Source organism: Geotrypetes seraphini, chromosome 11 (genome assembly GCF_902459505.1).
Source record: "Geotrypetes seraphini chromosome 11, aGeoSer1.1, whole genome shotgun sequence".
Lineage (NCBI taxonomy): Eukaryota > Metazoa > Chordata > Amphibia > Gymnophiona > Dermophiidae > Geotrypetes > Geotrypetes seraphini.
In genome coordinates, this window is record NC_047094.1 from 101,905,688 (window position 1) to 101,930,443 (window position 24,756).

The window sequence follows — 24,756 nt, forward strand, 5'->3', positions numbered from 1 at the left end:
CACACAGGAACTTATTGACTTTTTTATTCATCCAAGCACAGGTCAGATGTTCAAGTTAAAACACATCACTACATGCACTTCCACTTTTGTGGTCTACATTTTTATTTGCCCTTGCCCCATGGACTACGTGGGTCAAACGACTCGCCCTTTCAAAACACGGGCTATTGAGCACAAAAGCTGCATCCAAAATAATAGACTTCAGGCCCCTATGGTTACTCACTGTTTAGAGCATAATCATTTATTTACGGACTTAGTGTTGTGCAATTGACCATATAGACGCAAGCCACACGGATCGACAACAGCGACTGTTAAGGGCAGAACAAATATGGATCCACAGATTGAACAGTGAAGAACTGAATGGGTTGAATTCAAGACTCGAGTGGAGTATATTTCTTTAACTCCAGTCGTTCAGACTTTACCTTTCTTCTCCTCTCTTTTTTGCAAGTCCTCATTCTGGGATTGTAATTCCAGTTGCTGTGGTTTCCACGTTGCTTTTGAGCACCAACAGCAACAAGAACGAGTAACTTATTTTGACATACTTATGCATTTTGGAATAGTTCAATGTTTTTATTAACATAATTGAAAAACATAAGTAACATCACAAAAATTAAGAGAAAGACAAAAAAATTTAAAATTTAAAATTTAAAATAAAAAATTATCAGAATTAGATATGGACTCATAACAGAATGTATACATCCAAATCAATGTAATGTCACTTTTGGAAGACAACACAATCTTTGACAGCCACCGTAGTCCTTTGAGAACTATGGCTGCATTTTGTTTTGTTTCTCTTCCCTTTGATAATCACTGTGATCAGCAACATAGTAATATCGATCTACTACGTGTCAACAGCTTGATCTGCATTTTTACTGAACAACCACTTCCAGGTTTTGACGTCATCTCCCGGGAGCTTTTAACCCCTTACAGTCGTGATGTGGCCATCTTTTTTGATCAGAGGAGACGTTCTTCACGTCCCGGTTAAAAAGGTATGTCAGAGTGGCTTCTTTAAACTTGTTTGAAGTTATGCATAAGTCCAGTTTTTGATATAATCTTCTTTTCTGGCCCTAGTTTGATAGGATTCTGTTACACCCTGAGGCAGCAAGTTGGTGAAACGCTGGCCATCATCGATGTACCGATCATAGATAAGTTGAAAGTTTTTTTTCATCTATCAATTGCATAGACAGCCCTGCTTATAGTTTATTCAATAGGGAGTGCAATGGATGTTTTCTGCCAATGAGGTTACCACCCAACCACCTTTATCCACCATTGTGGCGGTGGGAGGGCATTTGTCTGAGGCTTTTTCCTCCGTTTTTTGAAATATACACCCCTTTAAACTGAAGCAGCACTGCCTACACTTATTTGTGACATTATCATCTTTTGTGAAAGTGTGGCACATTATATTATCGATATTTCACATATCCGAGTTTCTTTGGCTATACATTGTTCATAAGCACAGGACAATTTGTACCTCTGTCTGCATTTGCTTCGGTCGAAGCTGACCAGGGCCGTTTGCCAGACTTTATTTCATTCATAAGCAGTTCATGCAAGCTTAGCTCTTTATGACATTGATCCTTCAGTTTTCTGTCCGATGCCTGCATCAGTAGAAATAATGAGTTACAGGTTACACAACAAGTTGGAATACATTAAATCTTTCACCAAAAGGAAAGGTGTGGCAACAAGTTCCTCAAATATTACTGTCAAAAATAGACCGTCAACCCCAGAGTGGGATGGCAGAAGAGCTCGTCACTGCCTAAGTTCCTGACTTTTACAAAAAGTCACAGGCAATAGGTATTTTTCTTCTTCACATTTTTGAATTTAAAAAATAGTTTTCTTATGACTACCCAAATAAAGTATTTCTACTGGTAAAGTTTACCAACATCCACTCCACCCCCCTTCCTCACACACAATTTTTTTTTTTTTTTTTAAATTTATCATTTCAAATAATTACACAATTGTACAAGAAATACTGAAAACATCTCTTCAATTCATCAAAAGATAAATGAATATAGAAAGGAAAAAAGGGAGAAAAAGCTTCAAGAAACCTCCTTGTGGGAATCAAGGATTAACTAAGTAAAATAAAGTGGAAAAATTACTCGAGCATACAACATTTCTAATATTTCATGACCACATTATACTGTTTCAGTCTTGGCCAAGGCAGGAAACCCTGTACCTTCCAAAAAGAAACCCAATTGGGCAGGTTAAAAAAAAACCAAAAAAAAAAACCCCCCACACAAATATATATATATATTTTTTTTTTAACCTGCCCAATTGGGTTTCTTTTTGGAAGGTACAGGGTTTCCTGCCTTGGCCAAGACTGAAACAGTATAATGTGGTCATGAAATATTAGAAATGTTGTATGCTCGAGTAATTTTTCCACTTTATTTTACTTAGTTAATCCTTGATTCCCACAAGGAGGTTTCTTGAAGCTTTTTCTCCCTTTTTTCCTTTCTATATTCATTTATCTTTTGATGAATTGAAGAGATGTTTTTTTTTTTATTATTATTTTTTATTTATGCAATTTTATAAAATTCCAAGCATAAACATCTTGTACAGAAAAGTATGATCAAGACATCTCTGTTAAAATTAGTTTTCAAATCTGAAAAATAATTCACTCAACTTATAATAGGAAAAGAAAATACAGCTTCCCTGATCATACACAAGTCCTCTAAATTAAACTAGATCCAAAATTTAAAGAGTATCTTAAATGCAAACAAATATAAAGAAGCACTTTAACTACTACTAATAACGAGAACTAATTTCCAATAGGAGCTGTTACTTCATTCTCAAGGCGTTTCATTGAGATAAATCTTATCAAATGAGAAGGATCTACAAATACATATGTCAATGAACCATATCTAATAACACATTTACATGGGTATCTTAAAAAGAAAAAACCCCCAATTTGAGTCACTCCAGGCTTCAAATTTAGAAATTCTCTTCTTCTTTTTTGAGTCTCTCTTGAGCATTGAAGAGATGTTTTCAGTATTTCTTGTACAATTGTGTGTGTAATTATTTGAAATGATAAATTAAAAAAAAACATATCCCCACCGAGGTTCATAGTTCTTTATTAAGGGAATGTGGTTTCAGTGCGTTTCACAGGGCTTATATTACACCTTGTGAAATACTCCACAATCACACAACCCCAAGGAAACCAACAATTCAATACTCCAAACACCTAAGGATATATTCACTTGTTCCCTAATTAATCCCTTTTAATTAGGAAACAAGTGACTATATCCCCTAGGTGGTTAATCCCTTATATTACACCTTCCCAGCTTCATAAGATAGGCTACAGTCAGGCGCCCTTTTGTTTGAAATGTAAGGTGAAGAGGCCACCTTCTTCATACCTTCTGGCTTTGCCCAACAATCCTGAGCTTTTGGAAGAGAACGGGGACCTACATACGACAGATTTTAGGACAGTGGGCAATTGTTGCTCCAGAGGCCCTTTTACTGGGGCAGCTGGGAACCATAGGAATTAGGGGACAGGGTCCTAGGTTGTGGGTCAGGAAACTGTATTTTAGAACAAAGCCATTTTAAAAGTGTGGGGATGGCGACTCACTATCCATGAGCTGCTGGGTTAGGAAGCTAGAGATGCGGAAAGGTACTTATAGATGGAAAAAAAAGCTCTTCTTGAGCATTTGGGATTCTTATCTTAACTCTATCTCCTCAAATGCTTAGACTTTGAATCACATTTAAACACCCATGCCTCACATGGCATCTCCTTTTCTCACCTCTCTATTCACATCAGGTGCAGTTTTTTAAAAAAATTTTTTTTTTTTTTGTGGGGGGGAGGTATTCATAGATGGAGGGAGGTGGGGAAGGAAGATGAAACTTGTTCATGTAATCTGGGGTCTGCTTTATTGTTCATATTTTAGTGAGGTTATTACATCATGTTTGGAAACTTAAGTGGGTGGGGGGCAGGAATTTATATAGGATATCATAAAAAATGGATGGCAAATGATGTATTGTTTTACTGTATTATGGTGGAGTCATCAATAAAAATTGGACATGACATCTTGGTTCATCCAAGCAAGTTTAACTGTATACTAGAGAATGACACAGTGACAAAATTCATCACCATTCCCGTCCCTTTGGGTAACCACGGAAAACAATCTCCATGTTATTCTTTATGGAGAGAGGGAATAATTGGAGCATGAATTGGCACAACCACTGACCCTCAAGCCTTGCATTGAAGAATACTGGTGTAGAAGGACCAAGGTTGAGATAGACATTAGAGAATGACAATCTCTGGTATCCAGAGAAGATATTATGATGTCATAAATGTCTCATTCCACCAATAAGAGCCAAGCTTATCAGTGAGTCACAATGGCTTCATGATCTTATACTTGGCTCACATAAGAATCAGAGTAGGAATGGACTCCTCAAGAATGCTGGTGTAGAAAGACCGAGGTTGAGATACACTACAGAATTGCACAGGCTGGTTTCCCATAGTTATCTATAGAACGGGAACAGTGATGAATTTTCTCACTATCATTCTCTACTGTATTATCTGCTATAAAAAAAATCCCCAAACAAACACACCTCATTCTGTTCTGGTCCGTTATCTAGAGCGGGTATAACAGGAGAATCAAATCCATAAAAACACAAGCACACACCAAAGAGTGGAAATGTCTAAAGACGACTGGTGAACTCAGATGTATTGCATAAAAATCCTTTATTTCTTCAAAACAATGATTAAAATGACCCAACATGTATGTGTTTCAGCCAGAATGGCCTGCCTCAGGAGTCTTGCAAATCACGCAATGAAGTTACAAACAAGTTCACATGAAAGCATTTATCCAATGATCCATAGGCAGCTAAAACAATTGAGAATTTCGTACTGGTAACTAAAGTTCCATCATTTCTTTGGTGTGTGCTGTTATCTAGAGCAGCATAAAAGATTTCCCCTCTTTATACAGTTGAAGTCAATCTGCTTTCAAAGTTTGCCATCTTGAATTCAAGAGCTACCCTAAGTATTTTCTATCGGAAAAGCCATTAGGATTGTTCCCCCGACAAGGCCTTATTTGCAAAGTTCATGTTTTTCTTCCCAGAAGAGACTACACTAAATGTTTCTCAACTACAAGGGCATGGATTCCTCAGGGATTACCCTACTCCTAAAAAATAAAAAGTGGCCTAGTATTTGAGAAGCAGCACCTTTTTTGCTAGGAAAAAAAAATGCACTGTCAGGAGCATTTTTAGTTACCATAGTAAACTGCAGTACCAGGCTAAATTAAGACATGTTCCACTGCAATACAATCACCTCTGCTAAAAATTGTTAAGGTTAGACTTTAGAAGCTAATAGGGCCTCAAGAGTACATATAGTTTGTATCCATTTAGAGGGTGTAATGTTAAAGCTGTTTGCTATATTTTGCAACCTGGAATATGGCCGTACTCAGCTAAGACAGAACATACCTGTTTCAGAGAACGTTGAAGCTGAACGCAATTCAAGCTTTGGTCTTCAGGGGTCTTGTTTTTGGCATCTACCTGCAGAAAGAAAAATGCCACAGATGAACATCGTTCACTAACCCATAGAAATATTCAGAGGAAAAAAATAATCATGTAGGAGTGATTCAGTGCCCGAAGTTAAGCGTCAGGGCGATCCACACTAAGCTAGTATTCTGTAAGGCATGCTCTTTTTGGAATGACCTTTACTTTAGAACAATCATTATTCCACAAACATTGTTAAGGTGGATTGAAGCTAGAGAGAACCAGGCATGCCTGGAGAAAATGCACTCTAACTACACTCTCATATTTCTTTAAAAAGGTTTTATTGAAAGCTTCTATAACCAATGCTAATGATTGAGGAAGTCAATTCAGAGCAGTGTATATGAGCTTCCGTAAAGGTGTTACAATACTGGGTTTACGTTTCCTGGGATGGTTTCAATACAGGCATTATTAAACCATAATCAATACATTAAACCTTAATCAATACTTGTTCTTCTGTAAAGGTATTACAATATAGAGTTAGCATTTTAGTTGGTTCTCAATATAGCCCCTCTTACACCATAAATCAATCTTATTTCCGCCTACAACCTACCTCATTATACGTACCTACTTATACATATATTATACCTTCTCATACACACAATTATATACATCCATATTTAGTATAGTGTACTGTGTTCATACTAGTTCTATTTCAATTCAAACTTAATGTCTATACAGTGATCCAAGTTCATCTTGGAATTACTAATTTCCTAATAAATCTAGTTATCTGTGCTATTATCCCCTCTCCCTACTGTGTTAACTCTATAGATGTTCCTAGTGGGGACTAACCAACTATCTCCTCTTTGATGCATTATTGGCTATAGTATTCAGTGAAGATGGTCTTCATCACTTTCTTAAATTCTCAATACCTTTCTAAATCTGGTTTTAGCCCTCAAAGTATAGCCTTTTCTTTGAAAATGGGAGACCATTTCCAGCTCACATTTTGGTTTTCTACTTACCAATGACCATTTTAAAAGCCTCCACGCTGATTTCTAGGTAGTCTATCCATTCATATTGTTGGTAGTCAGAATGCATCAACAACAAGTTGATTTGGTTTACCTCTACCAGTTGGACTCGCTTAGATTGCATGCCTACCTGAACCTTCCGCAGGGCATATCTCTTGCACTTAATGTCATCCATCAGCAGCTCATATGGGAAGAGCTCACGCTGTACAGGAAGCATTTTGTATCGCCTCTCACTAGTAGGCTGCAGTCTCACACCTCTCTTCAGTTCTTTTATGACATCATTCCACGAATAAGCCTGCAACGTATCCAAAATATCTGGCTAAGTTTCTAATTAATCCGAAGGTGGGGGAGGGGGGTCCATGCAGCTTCTATCCTGCCCTCAAAGGGCTATTTCTAGTCATTGAGAGTTTATTACCATTAGGAAGTCCTAGTCTGCTCAATCCAAGACCCTGACTTAGGAAAGTTCTAGCAAAAACTAGATAACGATGGAGCTGGGTTTTGCCAGGCAAGCTGCTGGTACTGTTAACTAGAAGCTCTAGTGGACATCCAGTTGCTCATGTGCTGTAGCTGAGTGTTCTGCAGATATTCCAGCAACAGCTGTACTTGTATTAATGACTCATTTCAATTACAGATGACTTGCGATTACACACTTAGGAAAAGCAGCTGAATTCTTGAAGAACAAGTGAGAATTCTATATGCTCCATCTACTTAAAATGACAGTACTGTATATGAAAGAAACCCTGTCTTCTACTAGGAATGATTTTGGCAAGAGGTCCCCATTGGCAGGCAGCAGAACTGGACAAAAACAAATGGACCCCTGGCTATCTTCTTGCTTTCTATGCGAGCAAGAACTGCATTCTGTTCCAACAGGCTGATCTTGACATTTTCAAGTTCAGGCTATTGCTCGTCAGGCTGACTAAGGTTGCTGGGGGGGGGGGGGAGAAGAGTGAGAAGATCATTAACCCTGTTAACCGAAGAACATATTTCCTTCTGCAAATCTAGAAGGCATTTTTAAGGTTACTGTACTTCTGTGCATAAACAAATTATAGTGCCCTGCTGATTTTATGGTAGAAAGTAGATGTGCTATAATGAGTTGGACCAAAAAAGGCCCTTTGACCCCAGTTAGTTATCAGCAAGACCCAAGAGATATCCATTTCTTAGTTCTTACACCCTGTTAGATGGTGTTTTGCAAGCGTGTATGGCTAACGTTTTATGACTTTTACTCCAGAATTTATCGCCAAATCCTTTTTAAACCCAGCTTTCCTGGCCGCCTTGACCATATCTTCTGGTAAAGTTCACAGCTTAAACAAGTGAAAAATACTTTCTCCACTTAAAAAAAGTTTAGTTGCATAAGTTTCTACCAAGTTCAAGTTTCATTATTTTTAATATACCGACCATCAATAAATATCTAGCCAGTTTACAACGCTATCCTATATAATAAAACCCTAAGGGTTTCGTGTTCCCTGCCGCCGTGGTGTGTGATCCGTGGCCGTGTTCCATTTTAGAATCTGGCGGCAGGGAACACTCTGGCCACTCCCCTCCTCCCGCCCTCACTCATCAACCGCTGCTGCTGGAGGAAGCTGCAGGCAAGCTGTCTCCCAGCGGCGCCAGAGCCGCATCATCGCCGCCCAGTACCACTGCCGACGCCGTTCTTCAAAGGAGCCTGGTGAGAATAGCGGCCGCCTGTAACAAACTTCGCAGGCCGCTCAGCACCTCAGTAGCACGTATCCTCTGACGTACGCGATCGCGTCAGAAGGAACTTGCTACTGAGGTGCATAGCGGCCTGTGAGGCTCGCTACAGCTGGCCGCTATCTTCACCAGGCTGCAAACGAACATGCTGGACAGGGGGAGTAGGTAAGGGGCGCTGATGGGCCGGGGAGCAGGGAAGAGGGACAGGGGGAGCACGGAAGAGGTGCTGATGGACGGAGGAACAGGAAAGAGGGACAGGGGGAGCACGGAAGAGGTGCTGATGGACGGAGGAACAGGAAAGAGGGACAGGGGGAGCACGAAAGAGGTGCTGATGGACGGAGGAACAGGAAAGAGGCTGCAAACAAACATGCTGGACAGGGGGAGCAGGTAAGGGGCGCTGATGGACCGGGGAGCAGGGAAGAGGGACAGGGGGAGCACGGAAGAGATGCTGATGGACCGGGGGGAAGGGAAGAGGGACAGGGGGAACACAAAAGATGTGCTGATAGACTGGGGAGCAGAGAAGAGGGACAGGGGGAGCACAGAAGAGGTGCTGCTGGACACGGGGGACATAAAAGGAAGGGAGAAGGGCTACTGCTGGACAGGGGGAGCTGGCAAGGGGTGGTAGTGGACAGCGGAGGAAAAAGAGACAGAAAGAAAGAAAGACAGACAGAAAGCAGCCAAGGAGAAAGAGAGAAAGACATCTATTCTAGCACCCGTTAATGTAACGGGCTTAAAGACTAGTGATAAAATAAAGAATTAAAATAATGCTTATAAAAGGGGGAAAGTGATCATTGTAGACGTTTTACAAAGACATACATGATAGTGGGGATTGAAGAAGAAAGGTGGGGGTAAAGTTACATTGTTAAAGAGAAAAAAAAACGAAAAAAAAAACAAACTAGGGTTAGAAAGAAGAGAGAGGGAGAGGGATAAAACATTAGGGATTGGGTTGCTTCTTAAAAGCGGTTGGCAGACTTGGCAGTAAGAAGTTTAGGAGCTGTGGAATGCATCTTGAAATAAAAACGTTTAGTTTAATCTTGAATTTATCTAGGAGATTTTCGTGGTGAAGTTGGGGAGGTAAGGCATTCCATAAAGTTGGGGCGACAACGGAGAAATTGGATTTCCTAGTGTAATAAAATCCTTTTAATAGAGGGAACAGATAGTAGGTTCTGGTCTGCTGATCTAAGAGTCCGAGAGGGGCAGATAGGGATGAGGAGTTTGTCCAGAAAGGGAGGAAGGCGTGAAAGTTTTATTTTAAAGACTAGCATAAGTGTTTTATAGGTAATGTGCTGTGCAATAGGTAGCCATGGGGGTAACATGATCATATTTCCCTAACATATGTATGAGTTTTATTGCCGTGTTTTGAATGAGCTGTAAATGTCTTAATTCTTTTTGATGAATTCCGCTATAAAGAGAATTGCAGTAATCAAGGTGAGAGATAACTAATGAATGGACAAGGGTTGTAGTAGCTTTGGTTTCGAGAATAGAAGTTAAAGAATGAATAAGTCGGAGTTTGTAGAAGCAGATTTATACCACTGAACTAATATGATCATGAAAAGTTAAATCTTTGTCTATAATTACACCAAGTACTTTTACTTTTGTTTCCATTTTTACAGGGTAAGATTTGATAAGGATCTGTCCTTTTATTATTTTGTTGTTCTTGGTTGGAAAAAGTAAGCCACAGGATTTGTTGATATTGAGGTAAAGTTTGTTTGCGTGAAGCCAATCACTGATTTTGTCCAGTTTAGAATTAACCTCTTAATTTGCCTGTTCACCGCACTCTAAGTTTTCCTTCTCAGTTGTCACCTTTCCAAGCTGAAGAGATGACGTGTAAGCCCGAGAGTCAGTCTCGATGGGCGAAATTTAATACTGGGCTAGAGGGCCCAGTTATCGCCCGTCGGGATTAGGTTAGGCAAAAAGATAGTGTAGGGTTTTTTCCCGCCCCAACCGGTCAGAGCTTCTGATTGGTTGGGGCATGGAAGGTTCTAGAGAAGGGGGTATAAAAGGCTGGGACCTTCCGGGATCAGGGGTTCCTGGCTCCTGTGGGCGGCTTTTTCCCCTCTCTCCCTTTGGTAAGGTGCAGCAGCATGGCTGAGGCAGTCAGAGGCAGTGCTAGCGGTAATTTACCTGCGGCCGGGGAGTTGGACTGATCCGATTGACTTGTCCCTGCATGCCGGCGATTCTTTTGCAGAAGACAGTGCTTCAGATCAGGTGGTTGTGGCCACTACTCTCCCCTATCAGCCTTCCATGCTCTCCGCCTTGTCAGCTCTCACTGCAGCTTCTTTAGCCAGACGCGCTTGTCAGGGCAGTCAGGGTCGAGCGGTTGGGAGGGGCCGAGTTCGGTCGTCCGTGGTCGGTCATCGAGGGGCGGGGCGGGCTCATTTATCTGGGGTCCCGGGGAGGCATTCTCCCCCTGCTGCGCTCTTGCAGTCCGCTCCTGTGCCCGCCTGGCGCATTTCATCATCAAAGCTCCCTGTGCGACTCCCTGAGGCAGAGGTCAGTGCGATGCAGGAGTGGGGTTCTGAGTCGCAGGGTGTCCTGGTGGTGCAAGTTCCTGAGTCGCTTTGTCTCTCGGGAGGGCAGGGCTCGGTGTCTGTACAGAGCTCCGAGTCGCACAGTTCCCTGAATGTGTAGGGCCCAGTGTCTATGCAAGGATCAGAGTCGCGGGGTCTCCCGGGTGTGTACAGGTTATCCAGGGGCCAGGCCTGCCGGGTCTCCCGGGTGTGCTGGGACCACCTTTCTCTAGTGGGCCCCCTAGTGGTTGGCCTTTTTGGCCTCCTGTTTCCTGGATGCCTGCCTGGGGTTCCGCCTGGTGCTCGCCCTTTCCTTCTGCTTTCTCTGGGTCACCAGCGGGTGTGGGCATGTGCTTCTTCTTCTCTCCTTCCTTTGTTGTTTGGTTTTTGCTCCGATTCTTTCCCCTGTTCTTAGAGATGCTGTGTCTCAGGTGTACACCATATGGATCATTGGTCATTCTTTCGTCCACTGGGCTTGCGAGAGGGCGATCTGGCGGCCTGGAGTTCGGGTGTCCTAGTGGAGGCAGCGGGGCATGCGCTGGCTTCAATTACTGCCTCTTGCATTCTTTGCAGGTTAGGCAGCGGCGCCCCCACTTACTTATCATTCATCTTGGGGGCAATGAAGTTGAGTCCTGGACCGGGAAGCAGCTTATCCATACTATTAGGGATGACTTGCATTTGTTTTTGTCTTGGTTCCCTGCTACTCAGCTCGTTTGGTCCGATATTATCCCTCGTCCACGTTGTTTACTGTCCAAGCGCTGGTCTAGGGGCCTCACTAAAATTAATCGGCAGGTGGGGACTTTGTTTTGCTGCCCAAGGGGGTTTACAGATTCGGTATGGCTGGGTGGACGTGGCATGTTGGGGTCTTTTTGCACGGGATGGTGTGCACTTTTCTGATATTGGTTTAGATTTGCTTTTGAATGTTTTTGCCGAATGTTGTGAGGCTTGTGTTGTCAGACGCTGGCTGGTTGCAGCACTGTTGATTGGGGGGGGGGGGGTGCCTGTTAATTACAGGCTGTGGCGATGTCCTGAGCTACCAAGACTTTTGGGGAGTGGGCTCATCAGGCGATGAGCCGTAAGAAGACGCGAGCTCGGGGGGAGCGAGCGTCAGAGAATGGAAATCGAAGGGGCATCAGGGTCATGCCACCCCCAGGCCCTAGCTGAGGATGGCGGGGAATTGGGGATTTAGGAAAAAAAAATTGTTTACATGGTAGGATGCTTTTGGATAAAACTGTCCTTCTTAGGACTAAATTAACTAAAGTCCCTCCCCTACCTATTGTTCTACCCCTAAGTGTGCTTTATCTATAAATTGTAGTTCGGCCCTTCTTTCCCAATGGTTTCCAGTCTGTACATGTGTCCTTTGTTATAGATTAACCCAACATTGTCTTGTATAATATTTTAACCTTAAATCTGTTTTGTCTCTTTTAAAGATCTCTCTTATTATTGTTGTACACCGCCTAGAAACCTGAATAAGCGGTATAAAAAAAATCTTTTAAATATACTTGAAACTTTAAAACTTGAGGAGGAAGAGAGATGGGACATACTGGATGGAAGTGAGGAGAGGACATGCTGGATGGAAAGGGGTAGAGGATAGAGTTAAAGAAAGACTGGGGAATAATAGGAAGGTAAGAGGTATGGTGTGAATAAAATTGAAGACTATATAGTAAGAATGAGAGAAGAGAGGTAGAAAAAAATTGAAAACGGCGGAGGAAAAAAAATTTTCAACCCTTTTACTAAGCCACAGTAGAGGTTTCCTAACACAGCCTGGAACGCTACATGTTGATACTCAAAATTCCTATAAAGTGTTGGAGCATTTAGTCCCCCAGGCCATGGTAAAAACCTCTACCTCTGCTTAGCAAGAGGGCCAATGTTAGAGATGGATGTAGTGGAGGAGAGAAAAATGACAAATGGACCCAAAATTCTGGGCTGAAAGTTAAAATACAGAGGCAAACAGATAGATTGGAACCAGCATGATCAGAAAAACTTAACAGCCAGATAAAGGTAGAATTTTTTTTAAAGCACAAAAATGCAAATAAACTCTGAAATATCCTGGGGGGAGGGAGCAGCATAAGAAAGGATGGTGGGCACCATAGAGGGGAAGTCACTCAGGGTGCTTGCTACGGTCCCGATTGCTCATGTTCAGTAACTGATACTGAATATCCAGCACCAAATACTAGTGCAGTGGTCTCAAACTCAAAACCCTTTGCAGGACCACATTTTGGATTTGTTGGTACTTGGAGGGCCGCAGAAAAAAATAGTTAATGTCTTAAAGAAATGACAATTTTGCATGAGGTAAACTCTTTATCTATATATATATATATATATATAAAATCGGAGGTATGTATGTGTGTATGTGCCGCGATCACGCAAAAACGGCTTCACCGATTTGAATGAAACTTGGTTTGCAGATCTCTCACTACCTGGGATGATATGTTCTGGGGGTCTCGCGGCCCACCTGCACACGTGGGCGGAGCTACAAACAGAAAATCAGATTTCACCCATTCATGTCAATGGAAAAAATGTAAAAAGCTGCCATTCTCACTGTGACCAATTTGGACGAAACTTGGTATGCAGAACCCTCACTACCTGGGTTGATATGTTCTGGGGGTCTCGCGGCCCTCCTGCACATGTGGGCAGAGCTAAAAACAGAAAATCAGATTTCACCCATTCATGTCAATGGAAAATATGTAAAAAGCTGCCATTCTCACTGTAATTCAAAAACGGCTTGACCGATTTGGACGAAACTTGGTATGCAGATCCCTCACTACCTGGGGTGATATGTTCTGGGGGTCTCACGGCCCACAACTCTATTTTGCTTGCTCAAGGGTGGGTTCACCCAAGAATTTATATGTTCTTGCTCCAGGAGGTGAAACTAAAATTGTTGTTTATAATCACGTTTTGCGTTAGTTGTATTGTATTCATTTTGTCAAATATTTCACTTTATTATTTGAATATTGTACTTTTTATTAAGCTGTAAAAAAATACTTTCATTCACCACTATAAAGTATCTTTATTTGAATCCATTTACAGTGTTATTGCTATAATTAAATACCCGTGCAACGCCGGGGCATCAGCTAGTAGTTTATAAATCTTTCCTTTTGGCTAAGTCTTAATAATAATATTGTAATTTATAGCTAAAGAGTCACTTGATCAAGAAACTGTTTTATTTTACTTTTGTGATTATGATAAACAAACCGAGGGCCTCAAATTAGTACCTGGCGGGCCGCATGTGGCCCCCGGGCCGCGAGTTTGAGACCACTGTACTAGTGTAACTCAGCTGTTAGCAGCCCATGTGCAGTTATAAAGTTATCGGGGGGGGGGGAGATGATGATCACAGGAGAAAAAGCATTCTTAAGTCTAGAAACGTTTCAGTTGTACTTTCAGGTTATACAGTTTAAAAAAAAAAAAAAAAAGAAGCTTCAGATCCGTTAACATTCAATGCACAGAGCCCATGAAAACTTCCACATTGACTAGGAAGGACTATCACCAATAGGAAACAGAATATTTATGAGTGTCATTTCTTGGCAAGGTATAAAGAATGGTTACTTGTTTGCAGTTTAATAGTTCAATCTTAATAAGCTTTGACATTTCAAAACCTGGACTTAATAGCAACTCCAAATCAGTCTTGATGGCTTGTTCCCGTGTCAGATCTGACAAGCTAAAGCTACATCAATAGCCTGGCAGGTTATTAAACTGAGGATCAATTAGGAAGGGATCCCTAGAGAAAAAGGCCACTCACTGGGATGTAATGCCAAAGGTCAAGCTTGTAACTGATACAAGGTAGCCTCTTAGCATTAAGAGCATAATAGCCATACCGAGTCAGACCAGTGGTCCATCTACTATCCCATCTTCAAGGTGGCCAATCCAAGTCACAAATACCTGGCAAAACAATTGGTGGCAACATTCCATGCTGCCGATCCAGGACAATCAGTGGCTTCCCCATGTCTGTCTGTCTCCTTAGCAGACTATGGACTTTTCCTCCATGAACTTGTTCAAACCATTTTTTTAACTCATCTAGGCTAACTGATGGTGCTGCATCCTCGGGCAATGCGTCCCAGAGCTTAACTATTCTGAGTAGAGAATGACATGGGGGGACAAATTTTTCCACTAGAAATAAATACTCAAGGATTAGGGCCCGAATATATCCCTTATTCACTCAAAAACAAGCCCCACACGGACAAACGATACACACACCCAGCAACACTACAAGGCCTTACTTACAACCCACAACATTCACACTCCCCAAAGAGAAAGGGAAAAAGGAAAAAGAAAAGAAGTGGAGAAAAAGGCCTCAGTTCAGCTTCATCTGGCCAAAAAACTCCACTCCTACAAAAGCTGTTTATGTGTAAATGCTGAAAAATAGTCCAAGAAAACAAGGCCTTTCTCTTTGGGGAGTGTGAATGTTGTGGGTTGTAAGTAAGGCCTTGTAGTGTTGCTGGGTATGTGTATCATTTGTCCGTGTAGAGCTTGTTTTTGAGTGAATAAGGGACAAATTTTTCCCATCCCTGCAGGAACTCATTTTCCCATTCCATCCCTGCAAGCTCTGTCCTCAACTGCACAAACCTCAAACACTTTACAATCCTAAGTGTATGAGGCTTGTGCAGTTAAGGCAGAGCTTACAGGAATGGGGCAGGGATGAGGGGACAGTGACAAAACTCGCAGGTATGGGGAAATCGAGTTCCTGCGGGGATGGGGACAAATTTGTCCCCGTGTCATTCTCTAATTCTGAGTGAAAAAGCATTTCTCTGTAACTTCGAGTGTCCCCTAGTCTTGCAATTTTTGTTGGAGTTAAAAAAAAAAAAAAAAATTGATCCACTTGTTCTATACTTCAATCATCTCTCCCCTCAGTCGTCTCTCTTCCATTAGCACTTCTGTAGTAAAAAAATTTTTTGCGCTAAACAATCTTCAGCCATGCTCTCCCCAGGTAGCCAGCAGCCCCCTACCCTAGGTACAGCATCTCATCTTCCCCTTTCCCCAGTTAGCAATCCCTGAGGTCTAGCATTTTATCTCTTTTCCCCCTCCCCCCCATCATATATCATCCTGACCATTCCACTCTTCAAATTAAATGTTTTAAACTTTTACCATAAGGTTGCGAGTTCCTGAAGTCAGGTGTTGTGTTGAGAGATCTGCTGATGTCTTGAGAACAAAATGTATTTAATAATCACTGTTAAAATTGACAAATCTACTAAATTGAGAAGAGCCAATGTTCAAGATTTACGATCAAACAATTTTTATTGATGCAAAAAACAAATGTGATCAATGGCAAATTTAGGAATATAGCTAATACAAAGAACATCTAAAGTCCTGCATCAATTTCAAATTGTAACATCAGAAGATCGAAAACAGAAATATTGACACTACAAGAATGAAATTACAATAGTTAAAAGTACATAATATAACATTCCTACCCCTCAACCCCCCACAACCTCAAGAGATGTGAATAAAGAGATTAGACCATGACTATACAAAAAGAATAAATAATTCTTCGACAAGCCCAACAGAGGAATAACCCAAAGGAACATTATAACATCAGGACCCTGGATTATCATGAACCCCAGTGAAACCCCTTCTTAATTCCCGGCTCTCCCAACCTCCCCCCATCATGCAGTGAAAAAAAGAGAAGCATGAAAGTGTGTGTGCGTGCACCAGTCAGAACCACCATATCAAGCCCCCTCCCCCAATAGGAGGAACGGCTGCATCCCCCAAGCGATTGAGGAGAGAGCTGCACACATGATGAGGCAATGATTGTATATAGGGGCCCCATAAAGAATAAAAATGTTTTTGATTTCTTAAAAGGAAAACGAAGATCCTGGAATTCCCATAACAATAACTCATGAAGACGATTGTGCCAATGCCAGAAGGATGGAGATGTCTCCTGCATCCAATGTTATAAGAAGCATTTATTCCCTACAATATAAGATTTGAGAACCCATAGACGAGGACCCTTACCCCAGACCCCTAACAGAGAAACCTGCACCAGAAGAACACCTAAGGGATGTAGCTGAAGTGGTTGCTGGAGGATATCTGCAAGATACCGAAAAAGAGCCCACTAATATTGAACAAGCTGGAGACAGATCAAAAAATAATGTATGAAAGTATTTGAGGCTTGATGACACCGATGACAAAGTTTGGAGGAAATACCTCATCAAAAAGAGACCATGTTGGGAAACAAGCACGACATAAGACACGATATTGGCACTCCCACAATTCCGCAGAACCAACCCAGGAGGGATTAAGCTGCAAGAGTTGAAAGAAGTCCCCCTCTCGAATATCCATAGCCAAATCTTTGCCCCAGCAAGCTAAAATGGATGCAATTGATTTAGCTGGAAGACTTTGCACCATCCACTGGTGAAAATATGCAATAGACAGCAATTCCTCAGTATCAAGAGCAAAAAGGTCATCCAAAAGTTGAGCTACATCCATTCATAAGGAAACATCAGACAATGACTTTACATAATGACTTAATTGCCCATAAGCAAAAAGCTCTCTCCATTTCCCCCCCCCCCCCCCCCCCGACCTCCCAGGGAAGTCAAAGGTATCAGCTGGCCCTTAGATGTTAGAAAATGCAGGAGCTGAACAAATCCCTGGCAAGAAATTCCTGGCAAGACATTCCTGGCAAGAAATCCCCATTCCCTTGCAATGGCAAATAGTAAGTACAACGACCATTAAAACGACCCCAAAAAGCCGAGGCTTTCCATAAACTCCGGGCTGTTTGGAACAAGACAGAAGAATGAATATGCAACTGTAGAGCTCCTGGACGAGCATAGAGTACATAAAGAGGATGAAGAGGGGCGCACCAAGTACATTCCATAGCTAAGGGAATATGAAACTCCGTAGAGTTGAACCAATCATCTAGATTGGTAAAAAGACAGGTCATAGAAATAGACAGCAGATAAGGGCCACGGCCCATCCAGTCTGCCCACCTTAATGACCCTCCCCTACCTTTCTCTGTGAAGAGAACCCATGTGACGATCCCATTTTGTCTTAAAATCAGGCACGCTGCTGGCTTCAATCACCTGAAGTGGAAGACTATTCCAGCAATCTACCACTCTCGGTGAAAAAGTACTTTCTGGTGTCACCATGCAGCTTCCCTCCCCTGATTTTCCACGGATGCCCTCTTGTAGCCGTGGGACCTTTGAAAAAGAAGATATCTTCTTCCACCTTGATACGGCCCGTTAGATATTTGAACGTCTCAATCATGTCTCCCCTCTCTCTGCGTTCCTCGAGTGAGTATAGCCGCAACTTATCCAGCTTGTTCCTCATACGGGAGGTCCTCGAGTCCTGAGACCATCCGGGTGGCCATTCGCTGGACTGACTCCAGTCTCAGCACATCTTTGCGGTAATGAGGCCTCCAGAATTGTACACAGTATTCCAGATGGGGGTCTCACCATGGATCTATACAATGGCATAATGACTTCAGGCTTATGATTGACGAAACCCCTACGTATACACCCTATGATTTGTCTAGCCTTAGATGAAGCCTGCTCCACTTGATTGGCAGTCTTCATGTCTTCACTGATGATCACCCCTAAGTCCCGTTCTGCTACAGTCCTTGCTAGGATCTCGCCATTAAGGGTGTAACTTTTGCATGGATTTTGGCTGCCAAGGTGCATGACTTTGCATTTTTTGGCATTGAAACCTAGTTGCCAGATCCTAGACCAGCGCTCCAGTAGGAGTAGGTCGTGCGTCATATTGTCGGACATTGAGTTTTTGACCGTTGCACTCCTTTCTACTACATTGCATAGTTTGGCGTCATCTGCGAATAACGTTATTTTACCTCGAAGCCCTTCAGCCAAGTCTCTTATAAAGATATTGAACAGGATCGGGCCCAAGACCGAGCCCTGCGGCACTCCACTGATCACATCCGTCATTTCAGAGGGGGTGCCGTTCACCACCACCACCCGCTGAAGCCTGCCTCCAAGCCAGTTCTCAACCCATTTTGTCAAAGTGTCACCCAATCCTATAGAACTCATTTTGCTCAACAGCCTATGGTGTGGTACGCTATCGAAAGCTTTGCTGAAGTCTAAGTATACGATGTCCAGGGACTCCCCAACATCCAGCTTCCTCGTCACCCAGTCAAAGAAGCTGATCAGGTTGGATTGGCAGGATCTCCCCATAGTAAATCCATGTTGACGGGGATCCCGTAGATTCTCCTCGTTCAGGATCGTATCCAATTGACGTTTGATTAGAGTTTCCATCAGCTTGCTCACTATTGATGCGAGACTCACCGGTCTATAGTTTGCAGCCTCCATTCTGCAACCTTTTTTGTGGAGTGGAATGACGTTAGCCGTTTTCCAGTCCAACGGGACTATACCCGTACTAAGGGAGAGATTAAAGAGCGCGGATAGTGGTTCCGCTAAGACATCACTTAACTCCCTGAGCACCCTGGGGTGTAGGTTGTCTGGCCCCATCGCTTTGTTAACCTTGAGTTTAGACAGCTCACAGTAGACACTGTCTGGCGTAAACTCGAAGCTACTAAACGGGTCTACTGAACTATCCCTTGTCTATAGCAGGGGGCCAGATCCCGGCTCCTCGCGGGTGAAGACCGAACAGAAGTATTCGTTTAAAAGTTTAGCCTTTTCTACATAGTTCCCATCTGGTTTCCTAAGGTGTACTATCCCGCCTGTGTTTCTGTTTCTGTCACTAATATACCTGAAGAAGGATTTATCGCCCTTCTTGATGTTCTTCGCTAACGTCTCCTCGTTTCGGAATTTGGCCTCTCTAACTGCTGTTTTGACGGCTCTTGCCTTGGCCAGGTAGTCTTCTCTCGAGTCCTGATTCCCTGATTGTTTGTAAGAAATGAACGCTCTTTTCTTCTCTTTTATGAGGCCCGAGATCTCCGCAGAGAACCACTGTGGCCTATTGTTCCCTCGCCGTTTACTTACTGATTTTATATATCGGTTGGTTGCCTCCTGTATGGTATCTTTCAGAGCTGACCACATTTCTCCTACTTTATCTGTTACTGCTTGGTTTTGTAGCTCTTGATGGATGAATTCCCCCATGCCCTCGAAGTTGGCGTCCTTGAAGCTTAGGACCTTGGTCAATGTGTTAGATTTGGCGAACCCCTTTTTGAGATTGAACCATACCATGTTGTGGTCACTGGAGGCCAACGCTTCGCCCACTGAGACCTCTGACACTTTCGCCATTGGTAAGTAACAGGTCCAGTATTGCCTGCTCCCTTGTTGGCTCCAGTACCAGTTGTTTCAGTCTTGCTCCCTTCATAGAGTTCAATAGCCTCCTGCTGCTGCTGGATGCAGAGGAAAGTGTGTTCCAATCCACACCAGGCATATTGAAGTCACCTAACAGTACTGTATCCCCACGCAAGGTGATATTCTCTATGTCTCCGACCAATTCCATATCCAGGTCAAGTTATAGAGTCTCAGATCTAGAATTCCTAACCTCCCTCTGTGCCAGTTACCCACCAAAATTGAAAAGGACACCTTGGCCTTCTTCCCTCCCCAGCAGAACCAGCTAAGCATATGATGTAGGGTCATAATGTCCGCAGCACGCAAATATATCGGAAGAATTTGTAGACAGTACAATCATCTACAAAAGATAACCATTTTATAAAGACTAATGGGCCCCATAAGAGATGAAGGAAGGGCTTCCCATTGTTTAAACGAAGATAGTTGCTGCCAGACAGAGAATATTAAGGAAATATTAAGGTCATAAAGATTTGCAGTATCCGTCCCTAGAGTTATACCCAAATATTGAAAGGAGGCCGATGCTTTGTGCAGAGCACAATGAAACCTCTCACTGGGAAGGCCAGGAGGAAAAACTTCAGATATTCAGATTTAGCAAAATTCAATTTGAAGCCCAAGAAGTCTCCAAACTCCACAAGAGTTTCCAACAAAGCCGGCAAAGATTGACTAGGGCGAGTGATGAGCACCAGCAGATCTGCAAAGACAGATAACTTAAAGGTCTCAGAACCATGAACCACTCCCTCAGTCTCAGGATTAAACAAGATATCCCTATCAAAGGATCCAAGGTAAGCACAAAAAGAAGAGGGGATAAGGGCAGCCCTGCCTAGTACCCTGTAAAACTGCAAAGGAGTCCAACACAGCCATGCACTGCAATTCAAGCTTGCGGAAGACAATAAAGCGTCCGGACTGCTGATAAGAAATCGCCCGAGAAGCCATAAGCTTGGAGCACCTCAAACATAAAGGTCCAATTGACCCTATCAAAAGCCTTCTCTGCATCAAAACTTATGAGCAGAGAAGGCATCAAGTCCCTCCAAACCTGCTCCAGAGACACGAGAATACGCCAAAGGTTTTTCAAGACTGACCATGAACAAAGCCCATCTGCGGGTCTGCTAATAGCTGAGGTTACACCCGAGCCATTCTATTTGCCAGGATCTTAGCAAAAATCTCCAGGTCTGCTAATAGCTGAGGTAACACCCGAGCCATTCTATTTGCCAGGATCTTAGCAAAAATCTCCAGGAGTCCAAAAGATCCAAGGAATCACAGAGCAAAGGAACTCCCCTAGAGTAATCAATGGGGGAAGCTCCAGCAGGATTAGATTTGGCTAGCAAAGGATCAAAAACAGTGTTGAAATCACCCCCCATAATAGGCAAATGTGCATGACGTATTAACTCCTTGAAAAAAAAGAGCATCATACACATTGACCAGCACCATTTCCCCATTATTCACTGATATATGGGCGACAATACAGTATACCTACCCTGAGAATCCTGAAAAACATGGGTGTTCCACCACCAAATCCTTTTTGAAACAAATGACAACCCCAGCCCTTTTAGACTCTGCAGGATTCTCAAAAATATCCCCACCCACCAGGTACGAAGTTTTAACATGTTCCTTGGAACTCAAGTGGGTCTCCTGCAGGTCCTGTATTGGCACCACCTCATCCTTCCATTCCTCAACACATTTCCAGTCAGGACACCGCACCATTCAAGAATCAAGCCTCTACTGAAAGGTCCCGTGCCAGTGCAGGTACCATTGGAGCAGTTGAAGAGGTAGTGCAGAAGGGGAAATGGAAGCAGGGAATGAGACAACTTTCTAGCTTTTAAAGTTCAAAAACCTCTTCCCACCTTCTCAGTAAAGACCAGGAATCTTAAGCATCAAGCCCGTCTTGCAATTATCAATGCTGTCTGCAGTAAGAAAGCATCTTAAGAACTAAAGCAAGTTGATTTAGTCTTAGTCTCCCCCCTCCCCCCCCAACACTATGAAACCCACATTATGGGTATTTTTCCCAATAAACCCTGAAGGGCATAACTAACCTACCCCATAATTAGCTGTATCCATCTTTGTGACATCCTCCCAAAGATCTTCCGTCTCCATTTTCTTCAAGTTCTGTTGAAAACAAACCATATTTAATTGAACATTAATCTTTCAGTTCTATTCAGCATTGAGCTGTAGTTTTGAATCTAAACCCTCCCACCCCACCTGGGACCCTTGTACATATTTAACTGACGGCATTAGTCACTCTTATCACCGATTAAGCAGCACTGCCTGCTCTGGCTTCATATTTTTTTCCCTAAAATTTGTTTTTGTCACCTCAGGAAAAGTCATCTTGATGTTACCCATACAATGGTGTGTATATGCACGGCACCAAACAAATTCCTTGTTCACTTAGTGGTGTTTGATATTATTTCATCACAATATAAGCCAGTGGTGTACCAACAGGAGGGGGGGGGGGGCGGTCTGCCCCGGGTGCCATGGTCTGGGAACTTCCCTTCTCACAGCCTGGTGAAAGTCCCCGTGGCCCAACATGTTCCCAGCCTTCACCTTCCGTGAAGCTGAAAAAAACTGCCAGCCTTGGCAGTGACTCAGCTACGTCGCTCGCAGCTCCCCTTCCTGCTTTCTGCATCTGCCAATGATGCAACTTCCTGTTTCTGCCCAGGTGGATTGCAGAGGCAGACATGGAAAGCAGGAAGGGGAGCCGCGGGCGATGTAACTGAATCACTGCCGAGGCCGGCAGTTTTTTCAGCTTCACAGAAGGTAAAAGGAGAGAAGGCTGGGAACATGCTGGGCCACAGGGACTATCCAAAGCCTTGGCACCGGGCCGTGAGGAGGGAAGTTCTCTAGGCCGGGAACACTTCCTCATGGCTGGCACCTAGGGGGAACATTACTAAAAATATTTTTTTACATTGTGTGTGTGGGGAGGGGAGGGGGGGCGGGGGGTCAAAAAACAATGGGCCCAGGGTGTCATATACCCTAGGTATGCCTCTGATACAAGCATGCCATTTTTGGTGCAGTACATAACAAACATTTAAAAAAAAAAAAAAAACACCTCACTTATATATGGTTAAGTTCTATGTGGTTCACAGGAGATTAGAAATGAACAACCAACCAGTATCTTACTTCTAAAAGATTCTATAGCAAGATGTGTCTTTAAAGCACGTCAAAACTGATGATACGAATTTGAAAGTGTAAATACGAGTCAAATCCCTAATCCATGAGGCTGCCTGGAAGGACAACAATCATTCCTGGAATTTTATATTTGCATCCCTTTGCAGAAGGAAATGAGAATAGTGAGTGAGATTTTCTAGAATGTTTAGGATTTGTAATGAAAGGTTCCTAAGATAGTCTGGGATTAGACCTGTTAATGCCTTAAAAAAAATACAGCCGAACTTAAATTTAATCCGTGCTTCAACCGGAAGCCAATGCAGTTGACGATAGAAATCGGCGACATGATCATACTTCTTCAGTTCAAAAATTAATCTAACTTCTGCATTCTGTATTATGCGCAGTCTTTTGAAGATTTTTTTTAGCTCCAGCAAGATACGACTGTATTGGTCTGTTTTCCTATCTCACTTTTGAACTACTCTGTTGGACACAAGATTTTCTACCCTCTCGTTTTCCTACCTTGACGTTACAAACTAAAAAAAAACAAAAAAAAAAAAAAACCTCCAACCCCTCCTTAATAAACCATCTGGTGGCAAACTAGCTTCAGCAGCACAACCTCAAGCTAAATACTGCAAAGGCACGAGGTACCAATGATGGATCTTGGCAGGGGTGCCAGCACCTATCCTCCTTTCTCCTTCTAGACCCCCTTCCCCCCCACCACACACATGCACCCATTCCCTCATACCCATTTTCTCTGCGTGAGCAGCATTATGAAACTTGCTGCTCATGTCGGTGTCACTTTTCTCTGATGTCACTTCTTGGAAGCAACATCAAAAGGGATAGCCGACATGATGCGGGCAGCATGTTTGCGACATTGCTCCCGCCTGGAAAATTAAAAAAAAAAAAAAAAGAGGTACAGAGAAGGGATGTGTGCACGCGGCAGGGTGGGGTCAGGAAGGAGTGGGAGGGGGCACCACTCACCCTTGTTTCACCACCATAGGGGCTCACACTGTTTGAAGTTTTAATGATTGCATGCTAATGACAAAAATTAGCACGTGGCCAATTTAGAGTATGGGAAAAGTGAGTCATTTTTTGGCCATGGTGAAACCGCGAACAACATGGTGGGAGACCTAGCCTGTTCCTGAAGGAGAGGCAAAACACGGTGAAGAAAGTGCTGGGAATCAGCAATTTTCTCTGTAAACACTTGGAATCAGCGATTTCTCTATGCAAGCTGATGTAATTTTTTTTTTTGGGGGGGGGGGGGGGAAGGAGCCAGCAAGCTACAAAATTGTGAATAATCAAAACCACGAATACGGAGGAAGAAGTGTACTCTGCTGTGTATGTTCTCCTGTAAACCACCAAGAATTTTGGATTATGCGGTATAGAAGTGTACAGTAATAAATAACAGTACCTCTCTGTCGCTTCGTATTGTCAGCAGGAGTTTACAGAGCTCAATATGCTCTTCATAGAGAGCCCTGCATACGTTCTGGTAATGATTGGCTGCTTCTGAAGGGACAAACAGTCTCTCTTCACATATCTGAAGGAAAAAAGTTAGTACATTTACCAGGAAGCTTTTATTACAAGTGGAAATCAAAAAAAGCTGTTCTCCCCCAATATACATATATAGACATTTCCAAAAAATCACGAGAGAAACAAAAAACAGCAGTTTTACTATTAGCACAAATTGGAAAGAACTGTACGAGCCATTGCAGCTGAAAGAAGGCTGCCAAATCGCAAACGATTCAAGATTTATGAAACTTGCCATGTTCTTCACAGGCCAAAGGATCTGAAGATAACATG

The 24,756-nt window shown here is 42.8% G+C and overlaps 1 protein-coding gene across 6 annotated transcripts in view; it reads right to left on the reverse strand.

The window, feature by feature from the left end:
- Nucleotides 1-24,756, reverse strand: part of LOC117368979 (protein spire homolog 1-like) — a 55,620-nt gene that overhangs the window by 25,190 nt on the left and 5,674 nt on the right. For 5 of the 6 annotated variants that reach the window (XR_004541048.1, XR_004541049.1, XM_033962805.1 and 2 more), the window contains 5 exons: nucleotides 24,368-24,493; nucleotides 21,892-21,960; nucleotides 6,583-6,747; nucleotides 5,413-5,484; nucleotides 1,469-1,592 (listed from right to left, as the gene is read on the reverse strand). Coding sequence is in view for 4 of the 6 variants with exons in the window: in XM_033962805.1 (XP_033818696.1) it covers nucleotides 1,469-1,592; nucleotides 5,413-5,484; nucleotides 6,583-6,747; nucleotides 21,892-21,960; nucleotides 24,368-24,493 (556 nt within the window). In the remaining 2 variants the exon portion in view is untranslated. The remainder of the gene's footprint in view (nucleotides 1-1,468; nucleotides 1,593-5,412; nucleotides 5,485-6,582; nucleotides 6,748-21,891; nucleotides 21,961-24,367; nucleotides 24,494-24,756) is intronic. The other variant, XM_033962806.1, reaches the window with a different exon arrangement.